This window comes from Brachyhypopomus gauderio, chromosome 2 (assembly GCF_052324685.1).
Source record: "Brachyhypopomus gauderio isolate BG-103 chromosome 2, BGAUD_0.2, whole genome shotgun sequence".
In the NCBI taxonomy this organism is placed as follows: domain Eukaryota; kingdom Metazoa; phylum Chordata; class Actinopteri; order Gymnotiformes; family Hypopomidae; genus Brachyhypopomus; species Brachyhypopomus gauderio.
In genome coordinates, this window is record NC_135212.1 from 7,095,553 (window position 1) to 7,108,070 (window position 12,518).

Here is a 12,518-nt window from a genome sequence, read left to right on the forward strand (position 1 = left end):
TGATACACGTTCATCACCATGAAGCCCAGAAATCATAGTCACAAGCAATTTTATGAACGCAAAAGCTACAAGCTCTGTTTCTAACCTTAAACCTAAATTAACATGGACAACATAATGCATGACATTGATGATTGTCGGTGACATCTCAATAACATCTGCGAATGCTACAGATCGTTTATCCTCATTTAGGCTAAGTTTATTGTCAATTTTTTAAATGAGTTTGGGAAAATAATTTGAAAACGTTAACAATACTCCGTATGTGCATTTGTTCATTCAGTTTCGCTGTTGAAGGCTGTTAGCTGTTATTTTCCTGTTTTCATTAGTCCAGTGTTTAATGAGCTAATATCAAGTGCGCTGTCGCAACAAAAATGCGATGTGGGAGTGTCCGAGAGTTGCACGCTCAGGCGAATCTCTGCTGCAGACTTTTGAGTGACGTGATACACCCGTAGCGTCTTCTGAGGCGTGACTGTCCTACCGTTCATTTACCGTTTGGGCGGACGAGTCTTGAACAAAGGATAGCTGATCAAAGCCCTTCACCTGCTTTTCGTTTGTGGCGAGTTAGCGTAGCCAGTGTAGTGCCAGCTCAGTACTCCGTCTTGAAATAAGTGTCGCAATTGAGGAGGAGCGGACCATTTCGTTTTGTCTGCAGGGCTCGGAGGTCTAGCGCCTCGTTAGTAGTAGGATGCCCAGAAGGAAACAGCACGCGCCTAAGCGCGCGCCAGGTAGGCTGTCGTCTGCTCCCTTCAGTGGTGTGATTCTTCGCTTGGTTGTGTAGCTATTTCTTCCTTACATTTATTCCTGCTTAGATTTTGTTTGATCATTTTCTTCTGTTAAGTTTGAGTTTTTGTAAGGTAAGAATTTTAAATATACTTTTTATAAGGTTAAATTTAGGCTTCTGTTCGTAGTTCCATATCTGTCTTACCTGCTGGACCTTCCCCTGACTTTACAATATTTATAATGACGATGACAGACTTTCAAATTATATAACTTGTGAACTCTGTACTACTCTGAGAGATGTAACCACAGTCTAAAATCGTTGGTGCGTGTTGTCATCTAATTCTTCGAGTGGAGCCGCTTATTTCGAGAGTAATACAGGAACAATTTAAGCAGAATTCGGAAATATGACAGACGTTATGCTGTTATGACAAGTACACGTGATTTATTAAGCGTATTAGCCATAAATATGTAAAGTATGTACTGTCGTTTTAGGAATAACATCCACAGTTCAGTTATTTTAAAGGAAACAGATTTTAGTGTGTGTGTGTGTGTGTGTGTGTGTGTGTGTGTGTGTGTGTGTGTGTGTGTGTGTGTGTGTGTTGGGGGGGTGGTCTGTGTATGAGTAAGTGTGTGTGTGGGGGGTTAATGGAAGGGTATGGTTTGCTCCGTTAGACTGGCCTGTCAGAACAGCTTTGTCTCATGTTGGATTTAATTGTTATCCTCGTGACAGCCTCATCCATCAAAGGCTTTAATGGTCAATCAGAGCAAGGCCACGTGAGTGCTCTCATTCTTTCCCCATATGCTTGTCGGGGCTTTTATTGCTTCAGCGGTATCTACACATTTTTATGAGTATCAGACAGCACCGGAAATGGGTTTATAAGTAGGGCTGAAATGCTTTTATTATTATTCATTTTATGTATGTACATTTTTAATCTTAACTCTAAGGGGGGGCAAGTCAAAGTGTAATGAAATGGAATGGATGTTTGGTTGGTTTTTAAGTGTTTAGTAGGTGTTTACTGGGTGTTTAGTAACCTGATGTTTGCATGTGTACTTTCTCTGTTCTTCCTCCCTTTTAAAGTGTTCCCCTACCTCTCCTGTCCCTTGGGGAGCTTTGTGAAAAGTGGAGTTATTTTACCAGCTTCGTTAGTGCACACTTAATTAGCTGTAAACGTGATGGATTCCTGACAGCTCTAATGATCAGAGATGACAAGCAGTACACCCTGTCATCAAGTCAAATTAGCTTTCAGTTGCTTTGATGTAATAAACATTATATTAGTTGCTATGGCTGGCCTTTGCTATTACTTTAACCTAATATAGCACTTCAGGTGAGAAATGAGCTTTGGTACCTGTCCAGAATTTAGCAGTTCCAATCCGTTAGGAAGTGATACCTCAAGCTACTTTAATATATATGACTTAGTCTGTTTGATCCATATTCAAAAGCCCTCTAACTGCTATGAGCAGTTTGCTCCAGCCTTGTTGATTGGCCGGTGCTACAGTCTGTCTTTCATGGCTGATTAACACGAGTTCATCAGACGCAAGTACAAAGCTATTAAGGGCCAGTGTAACCACACCACCTCCCAGAAAGTCTAATCCAACTCCCACACCAGCTGTGAGACTATAGCCCAGGTTGGCTGGCTGTGTCTATGGGGAGGGTGGAGGGGGGGGGGGGGGGGGGGGGGATCAGCACCTGTCAGGAGTGAGACACAGAGGGGGGGCTCAACCAGACACGGCGCCCTCAGACATGCGTGAGTGAGTGACGCAGACGTGGCTTCTGATGATGGAGGTGATGACATAGAGGGAAGGTTCTAGCACCCCACCATTTTGTAATCACAAAGCGTGTCAACAAAACCAGACATGCCTGTAATCATAGCAACCAGCCCCCACAACACTGGAGACCTATTTATTTACACAGCCGCTCAGCTAAACTATTTTAAAGCCAGAATTAAAATGATATACCTGCACACGCTCGCAGTCAGACATTAACATTGATGACGACTGTTTGGGTGTGTCTAGTATTTTGTGAAAGTGTGTGCACAGTGGCTGTTCATAAAGAATCAAACAGAAGTGATTGTGTCGATTCTTAGTAGTAATGTAATAAATATTCCTCAGACGCATTCATGCAGTGTTGAGTGATGTACTAAATCGGTGCTTCACATTGAATCTGTAATGAACCTCCATAATCATCTGGCTTCCTGTGGTGATTGACGTGTGCTTTTGAGCTCTGTCACACAGGACTGACGTCTACCCTGAACAGACTCCTCCTACCTGAACAGACTCCTCCAACCTGATTAGACTCCTCCTACCTGATTAGACTCCTCCTACCTAATTAGACTCCACCTACCTCCTATCTGACTTATACTCTCACTCACCAGATGTCATTATGAAACAATGAAACAGCAATAACAGAAAAACTAAATAGAAAAACTATCACAACATCTATATATATATATATATATATATATATATATATATATATATATATATATATATATATATATATATATATATATATTGTATAACACACAATTAAACACTTATTGTCTCATATGAACTAGCCTTCTACATGTCAAATATAGAAAAGCTTAAAAGCTTCACAATTGTGGAAGCAGACGGCGATTGTCTTCATTTTGATGACAATGGAGACATCAGTCTTTTGTTTTTTTGGAGAAGAGGAATGTGCCTCCTTTCTCCAGGGAGGTGCTTTTTCGTTTGGTCTCCATTTTTAGGAAAGTGAGTCAGTGTATCCCTTCGGGGTCCAGAAACCAAACCCTACTGGAGAAGATCAGCACCATGCCAAACCGTCAATTACCCTTTCAACAGAGTCGTTAATCATGCCTCCACCCTGTACTTCTGACACTCTGACACTTGTCATCTATCACAAGCTTTCCCAGACACACAGGGCGGAGAGGAAGCGGATGAGAAGTGCTGTGTCGACCAGTCACAAAAGGACGTTGTGCAGTGAGGAGGGAGAGATGGTGAAAGAGGGGCAGTGCGGAGGTTGTTGAACAGAAAGATGGAAATGGTGCTGAGTAACGCGGTCGGTTTGGTTTAGAGTGGAGCGAAAGCGGTTCTGAAAAACAAGAAGAGAGCCCTCAGTCGGTCGTCCTGCACCGAGACACAGGAGACCCTGCAGAAAGTCAGGCCTTCATAAACTGTAGATAGGTATATATTACATGTTGATAGAATGAGAGCGCAAGTGTGTGTGTGTGTGTGTGTGTGCGTGCGTGCGTGTGCGTGTTTGTGAGAGAATGCATACTTGTGTACGTGTGTGTGTGTGTGTGTGTTCAAGCCCATAGAAGCATGTGCTCATGTCTATGCATTCCTGGCTCAGAATGACACGCATCACTCCAGCTTGGCTGGCCTCGGTGTGAACCCGCCTGTGCTCTCCCACAGCTCTGACGGATGCTCCTCTAAAGAAGGAGATTAATGAGAGGTAGGAGGCTTGCAGGGTCATTCATCACAGTGAATATTATTTAGACGGGCCATGTAAGCCTGTAACATGAGAGTTAGAGGGGCAGGGACTGAGCCTTAGATGTGTGCTCTATGATGGATGACCTTGCTTTCTCGCTGTTTGTTACTAGACACCAGCTGTCTACCGGGTGGTCATTGCAGAGTTGTTTCTGGAGCTCTGTGTTTTAGCCTAAACGAAGTCCCTGCTGACTCCGTGTCAGCGTGTGAACTCCGTTTGGAGTTTGTGTGCTCATTAACAGAGTGTTACTTGGGGCCAAGGCTCTGCTTGACAGAAGGAGAGAGAGCCTGTTCTGTTTATGTTCATTTCCCCCACTCCCCACCACTCACCTTTTCCCTGTAGAGAGGAATTATGATTGAAATCCATCTCACAGAGCTCTTTGTTGCTAGGCCATCATTTTAGCAGCTGCTGGCTTTGACTTACACAGAAACGCTGCCAGTCAGTCTTGGCAGCTAAGGCAGATCAGACACACCTTTGTCAGGGGGAAAACCAGAATCAAAGGCATGCAGAGTGATAATTAGAGATACGTCCCCCAAAAGGGCATTTTGTGACGTGGAACTTCAGTGCAGATGGAACTTAACCATGAATGGTCAGGTTGGAATATCCCTTACTGAGCTAGACAGATGTTGTGAAATAGAGCGGCAGCATGCTGTGGCTACTATCTACCAGTTGTTTTTCTTTTTCCTTTGAATTGACATGTTGTCAGTTGACACCTTGATTACAGTTTAGTTTCTCAAGGTGATGGGAGACTTGGAGATGCGTTTTGCATTTTTAGAGAATATGCACTTTGCCACATTTTTATTTCTTTTTCCACTGTAATCTCATTGTCTCAAGAGAAGAGGGGTTAAAGTTATATATGCAGCACCATGAAGCCAAGGCTCAGTGGAGGAGTTTTATATGTTACACCTGTGAAAACAGAAGCCCAAGGCGGGTATGGCGAGTGGGATTCGGACACGCCCGTCATCCAGGGAAGACTCAAAAGAGGGATCTGACGTGATACTCCACGTGGATAAATCCCTCTATTAGCATCACCTCGGGCACAAACAGTTTTCCATCTCATTCCCGGCCTGACTTATCATGCCAACTGCAGGGGTGAGAAATCTCTTTATCTTTATAGCAGAATCATATGTAAAGTGGGTCTGGCTACCACTGGAGTGAATTAAGAGTGCAGTAGTTCATTTGAGTAGATGGATTCTACATGTTTGTAGAGTGTTACCTTAACACCGGTGTGGCTGCAGTTCTGAAGTGGAGCATGTCTGTCAAATGGAACACTTCCTGTGGTGTTTCTGTCCTTGTGTGCCTTTTCTTTATTATATATACACCTGTCTGTCAGTACAACGGCAGCAATATTGTAGAGGTATCGTGCCCTCAATTTTCTGTGGGTGGAAATGAGTAGAAAGAAGGGGAGATTAGTGACTGTATTAAAATGATTTCATGCTTATTTATTATCCTAATCCTTCGTAGTGTTTCAGGGGATAAACATTTCTGTCTGCAGCAGTAATTAGCCACTACTCTGTGAATTCTTACTCTTGGGTTTAAGTGTAATGCTTTCAGGGGTCTAATGACTTGGTGTATACAACCACACATAATGGTTACATAAATCAAAAGAAGAGGATGTCTGTAAATTCTCCCTGTTCAGAGCTCATCGCACATGTCATATTTTATTAACTAAATAAATTAACTTGGTTGTCAATCAAGCCTATGAGAATAATTGCTTATGGTAGTTGCCTCTTGAGATGTATTACGGTTTGGTTGAGGTTGCATTTAAGATCATAACAGACCCTTGTTCTTATTGCATTATTTAGTAATTTTGAAGATTTTTCAACAGAATTTTTTTTTCTTTTACAAAAACTTACAAAGTCAAAAAAGTCTACCTTTGATATCATGCAAGGAAGAATAAGCAAAAAATGCAAAGAATATTTATTAAAAATGTCTAATTGTATTCCGTGTTGTTTTTGAGTTTTGGGTGGTTGTTTTCGATCAAGGTAAAAAATAAATAAAATTGTGGGATGAAATACATTTGTTGGAGAAAGAAGCAATTTGCTGTTTCGAGTCCTCTGGATGTCACTGTAATTGTCTTTGGGGTATGAGCAGGCAGGAAAATGATGATGTCGTTGTATTTACACCTGGTTCACCCACTATATGCGCGGTGCTGGAATCCATGCCAAGGCAGGCAGTTCAAATGACATCTTTTGATCAGGGCTGTCGGAAATGATCAGAGAAGATTGGCAGGTAATGGATACCTAGTGACAATCCAAATCTAGAGGGGGAATAAGAGTGGCCTGCACCTGCCAGTTATCCTTTATGGCTGTGCTTCTGTGGGCCTCCTGGCTGACATCTAGTGAGGCACTAAATGGGAGAAGTGCAGCTTGGCTAGATTGTGTATTATCATGTGGAACGAGGGGGCTATTTGTGCTTTAACACTCCCTGTCCTGTTAGATCTTGTGTGTACAATCGGGACATGAAAGAGAGAGGGATTACGGGGACGTTTTGACACATTTGAATTGGCCGCACATTAGAACCAAAATGTCTGGCACGCCTAACGCTTTCCAATAGAAAACAATCTGACGTAGGCAACTTGACCACAGCTGTGCATGCAAATCGACACTTGGATGGAGGGGACGGATAAGGGCGAGTTTGGAGAGGCTTCCAAAGGAGCATTTATCCCATGTACAGAGTCAAAGTGGCAGTGTTGTAGGGGACAGGTTGTCAGGCGGGAGGACCATCAGTCCCAGGGGACATTTGGTTGATGGGGGCTCCGGAGCCGAGGGCAGTATGCAGCCTGAGGGAGGCCAGCCGCGTCCTCTTAGATCCGTCATGTGGAGGTGCTCGGCCAGACACCTCTCTCCTCATGCGTCACCTGTCCAAGGTGAATAGGCGTCAAGAGAGATTCAAAGTGATGGATGACTTATGCATTGCTGTCCCATGTCTTTCCTTGTAACCTCTCAATACATCTGCCCACGTTTTCCTTTCCAGTCTTTTCACCTGGGCGCAGGTGTGTTGGACTGCAGACATGTGATGTAGAATGAATGAAAACAGCCTCATGTGTTTTACAAAATCTCTTTTCCCCTTTAAAAAACCAAGATGTTTAATGTGATAGATTATTCCATAATTACGTTATTCTCTGTGCATAGGCAGTCATCATAAACACGTAGTACGGCTTTGTATAGTTTGATTCAATGATTCTTTGAATTGTTCAGAAATTGACTCCACTTAATAACAAATACAAGCTTTAGAGAACACTGAATAGGTATTAGGTATAATTGACAAGAACAGTCACAACTATAATACAATGTGAGTAGTTCAGACAAAAACAGCGAATCAGTCATTTTCATATAGTTTTCCAGCCCTTCTTCATTCTGCATGTGAAAGAATGCCCAGTCCATCCTTCAGAAATGGTGGAATTATAATATAACTGAAGAATATAACGATTGAGAAAACTGTCTTTTGTTATTTTTCAGTGAATATTAAATGAATACATTCATTACTATTAATCAATAGAGTCCTTGCAACATATGTGACATGATGCTGACTGAACATGGTGATGTCTGTATGACGTCAACAATGCATAATGGCACCGTCTATCAGCCCAGCCCTAATTAGGATGTGACTATTACATTAACGTTTAAATGATGATTGTGAAGCAGTTAGAAGTATTCCCTCAGCATTCTCTACATATTAACTGCATAAAGACATTACAAAAACTGTGCTTAAAAATGTGGTTATGTGAACTTCTCTGACGTTGTTCTTTTTCCATCTTTTAGCCTATGATCCAGAGGATGTTAAAGAGACTGCTATGCAAAACCATGACATGGAAAGAGAATGCACAACAACCAAGAAAAAAACATCCATTAATGACGATTACTTCAGGAGGGATGACGTCTTCCAAAACTCAAAGAACAAGCAGTGCTCCTCTACTGAGTTTCCTGAGACTGGCAGCGAATCACACACTTGTGAGCTGAATGAACAAACACCAGACCAAAGCACTTCAGACAAAAATAAAGATGAACCTACAGAAGGCCAATCTGCTACCTTAGCATTTGGCTCAGATAGCCTGCAACAGATAAAGGCCATTTCTAAAAGTTTGCTTTCAAACACTTATTGGTCCTCACTGAGTTTGAATCCTCAGTCATGTGTGGAGAAGACCTCTGAGAACAGTGGCAGGAGTAGCAGTAGTAGTCCTGGCAACAGTAGCAGTCCTGGAGACAGTTGCTATGACTGGCACCAGTCTGCAATTGCAAAAACATTGCAGCAGGTTTCTGAAAAACCCCACCCAGCAATAGAGCCAAATCTTTTTAGCAGTGTTCAGCTTTACCGCCAAAGCACTAGACTCTACGGGTCCATTTTCACCGGCGCAAGCAAGTTCCACTGCAAAAGTTGTAGTGCGTCTTATGACACTTTGGTTGATCTTACAGTTCACATGAACGATACGGGCCACTATCGCGATAACAACCAAGAGAAAGCAGGACGAGGAACGAAGAACTGGTCCAAGCCTCGCAAACGCTCCCTGCTGGAAATGGAGGGTAAGGAGGACGCTCAGAAGGTCCTGCGCTGCATGTACTGTGGACACTCTTTTGAGTCCTTGCAGGATCTCAGCGTTCACATGATCAAGACCAAACACTACCAAAAGGTGCCTCTGAAAGAACCCGGGACAACCATTGCTGCTGCTAAGGTTATTTCCTCCTTTAGGAAGAGAGTACCTGTACAAGTACAGTTCAGTAAACTTAATGCCGTAGATCAGAAAAAACCCTCTAAAGGCACTCAGGTAAAGGGTAATTTTCCTCAGATTTCTGGTATTACCAAAAGGGACAGTCTCCCAGACCAAAATGTTGTGGCCAAGTCTCATATTTTGAGATGTATGGAGTGTGGAAGCTCCTGTGAGTCTTTACAACACTTGACGGCCCACATTATGTTGACAGGTCACATTGTCAGAGCCAAACATTCTCTTCAAATAGCAGGTGAATGTACAACTAAAGCAATTGATGAGAAGGCCCAAACAGATACTGATGGTCCATGTAAACCCAATGGAGCTATAGAGTTACCATTAATCCCTTCTTCAATTCAGATCAGTACTAAGAAAGAAATTCAAGAGGTCTCACTGAAAGAGCAAATTTGCAGAGAACCAACAAATAAAAATAAAAATGACGCAGAGGAGAGATTCAATATATCTTCAAAATTTGATTACCTTACTGAGGACGATCTAGAGGAGAGTCCGAGAGTAAACCTTAACATCCTTAAGTCACTGGAAAAGACCGTTACTTCTGCCATTACAAAAGCACAGAAAGGTACTCCGAGCTGGGGGGGATACACGAGCATTCATGCGGCCTACCAGATAGGAAACAACACAAAGTCCTTCCTCTACAATTCAGGACATGTTTCCTCTTCAAAAGAAGTGGCACCTGGTATAGAAATTCAGTCCTCAGATCAAATGTTAATCTCTCCAAATCCTCCGCTGCGAGCTCCTTCACCCAGAGGGAACCTGTCTACAGTGGAGGCCATGGTTAAGAAAGTGACAGAGGAGGAGGAGGAGATGCAGGATACTGATGAGCAAGTTTCCCTTCGGAGGCCATTGATAAACTCTTCCTCAGCAAGTGCTGATATGAAGTCATCAACATCCAGTTCCCCCAGTTTAGAGAGATATGTAGCATTAGTTAGCAGAGATATCAAGGATACTGCTAATGGCAAAAACATAACTGTGAAGGGTTCAAAAAAACGCACTGAACATTTCACAAAGGCCTCAACATCTGCTTTAGCATTGTATGACAATAATGTTGCGATTACTGCCCACACAGAACCAAAACAAAGCTTTGTCAGTCCTATAAATGCCCTCCAGTCAGTAATGAATCTTCATCTAGGAGAAGTGGCTAAACCCGTGAAGCCGGTCCAGGACCCAATGAGCATGCTCATGAAGATGAGCAACAGCATCAGAGAGAGTGCCGCTGGGATGTCTCCTCCTCCAGACTCAGGACCAGAGCCATCGCAACCAGATTTCCATCACACTGACAAAGACCAACCAATAGATTTATCGAAAGGCAAAAAAGGGCGGTGTTTTGCCTCTCCATCTCACCAACCACAAGGAAAGGTGTTAAACTCTTCTGTGCTTGGTACGACTAGGACTGATTTAACGGATACAATAATGTGCCATCCAGTCAGTCCAACATTTGAGAGTGCCCTCTCGGATATATCAGACATGTTACGGAATTTGTCAGACCCTCTCGGAGCCAATGTCCAAGAGGTCCGATGTCCAAAGTCCAAACCAGAAGCACCTTCCTATAATGTTGAGCGCTCAGAGGTTGATGGTGTCCGTACTCCCAATGAGGGAGATGACGCATCTATGGTGCACAAGCGCAAAGGTAGGCAGTCTCACTGGAACCCCCAGCACCTGCTGATCCTGCAGGCCCAGTTCACATCCTGCCTAAGGCAGATATCGGATGGAAAGTACGTTATATCAGACTTGAGCCCTCAGGAGAGGATGGTCATTTCTCGTGTCACTGGGCTTTCAATGACGACCATCAGCCACTGGCTAGCCAATGTTAAATATCAGCTGAGGCGGACGGGCAGAACCAAGTTTCTCAAAAATGTCGACTCGGGCCAAGCTGTTTTCTTCTGTAGTGAATGTGCCGTGCAAATGCAGTCACGTTCTACGTACCTCTGCCACCTCGAGACACATCTTGGGTTTAGAATGCGGGACTTGGCAAAGCTGTCTTACAAAAACCTTAATAAGAAGATTGTGAGGGATTCAAAAATTTTAGCCCAAAAAACTGTCCTGTCTCCGTCCTCACCTGGAGCAGATCCTGAACAGGTGAAGTCAGCACAGTAACATTAGTTCTGAGATCCACCACTGACTGTGCATGACAGAATGCATTTCATGTAGTCAGTAGTTTATAAAAACTGAAATATATGAAATATCTGTGTAATTTACACAGGATGCGTATTGTAGTTTGATTTTTTTTAAATATATCTCATTAATATAATAATCTGCTAAGATTCTCTCTGACAATGCCTCTTTATGATGAGATATTTCACTCTGCTTCCATTAACATTATTAGAGTATTCTCAAAATATGTGACATATTGTCTTAAAATAATGTAAGTTCTTTTTTTGTATTAATCTCTAATTGCTTTTCTTGGCATTGATGGGGTTACACAGTTAAGTTAGGTATGTACATTTGTACAGGGCAACTTTCACCGCTTTAAAAGTCGTCAAATGTGTCAGAATTGTATTTATTTATTTAATGGAGTGTTTTGTCTGTTGCTAAACTTGTTGTTGTCTGTCATTGTTTTGCAGTCTTCAGAAGGGCTGTGTAGGGCAATACAGTTTTTAGAGACATTCGCAAGACCTTTGCTGTTGATGTTTTTGATTTTGCAGTACAAAGGTTCTACAATCTGTCAGTAGTTTATAAGCTTATCATTATATTATAAGCTTATTATTATATTAAATTATAAACTTATTTCCCATGGTGGTGTATCTGCATCTGTATATCCATAACTGAATATGGTTTACCACATTTGTATCCAATATTCATAAAGAAAAACATTCATAATTTCCTTTATCTGATTTTTTGCAGACTGTAAATCCACTAAACAGCATGAAAATTATTTCTATAATGTAAAATGCAAAAAATGGTTAATTTTAGTAAAGTTGCTGTAACAAAACGTATGCATTTTTACTTTTTTCTATTATTTTTTTCTGATATCATAAAAATATTTTTAAGTTTAAAGCATGATTATTTGTATCAGTGTGGTTTCATATAAACCTGCTCCTCTACAGAGAGATAAATGCAGAAATGCATAATCATTATTTTTAGGTCAGCATGTTATGCATATTATTTTACATTATGCATAATTCAATATGCATGCAGTTTTTCTGCAGGAAGGTTTTTTTTGCACATAAGATTGACTTAGGTTTGAATAAAGATACAGATTTAAGAACTGCATGTTATTTAACTGCAATTTAAAGACTCAAGGCATTAGAATGTGAGTAATTTAGGATCAGATTAATTGAGATTGTGGTAGAGCATTCTGCTGTGTGATACAGATTTGTTTGAGATCAAGCATTTATTCACTCAAAAATATAATTTCTGAATATTGAATTAAAACATAAAGAAATTTATAAGTACTAGGTAATAATGCCAGTGTATCATTTTGATGAGAATAATAATTATCTTAATTATTAGTCATTATTACAACACCTCTGTCTCATTTATGGCATTTTGTCAATACAAGAATTAGATACAATTGGACAATATTTCAAAATGAGCTGCAACATAGCACCCTTAGTAAGAATAGATGCTCTAGCCAACCAAATATCTATAGTCTTTTTGAATACTGTA

The 12,518-nt window shown here is 41.5% G+C and overlaps 1 protein-coding gene across 3 annotated transcripts; it reads left to right on the forward strand.

The window, feature by feature from the left end:
• The first annotated feature begins 400 nt into the window (after positions 1–400).
• On the forward strand, positions 401–11,818 carry tshz3a (teashirt zinc finger homeobox 3a). Of its 3 annotated transcripts, none has more exons than XM_076985325.1 (2): positions 401–722; positions 7,951–11,817. In XM_076985325.1, the coding sequence occupies exons 1-2, from the start codon at positions 683–685 to the stop codon at positions 11,004–11,006; spliced, it is 3,096 nt and encodes a 1,031-aa protein (XP_076841440.1). In that variant the 5' UTR covers positions 401–682; the 3' UTR covers positions 11,007–11,817. The 3 variants fall into 3 exon arrangements, with proteins under 3 accessions (XP_076841440.1, XP_076841460.1, XP_076841451.1); XM_076985345.1 differs by lacking the exon at positions 401–722 and adding an exon at positions 730–851 and having other exon boundaries at positions 7,951–11,818; XM_076985336.1 differs by lacking the exon at positions 401–722 and adding an exon at positions 1,385–1,491 and having other exon boundaries at positions 7,951–11,818.
• The last annotated feature ends 700 nt before the right edge of the window (positions 11,819–12,518 follow it).

Coding starts and splice junctions, on each gene's coding strand:
- tshz3a (XM_076985325.1), top strand. CDS start 683: ATGCCCAGAAGGAAACAGCACGCGCCTAAGCGCGCGCCAG. Junction 723..7,950: donor CGCGCCTAAGCGCGCGCCAG/GTAGGCTGTCGT, acceptor TCCATCTTTTAG/CCTATGATCCAGAGGATGTT.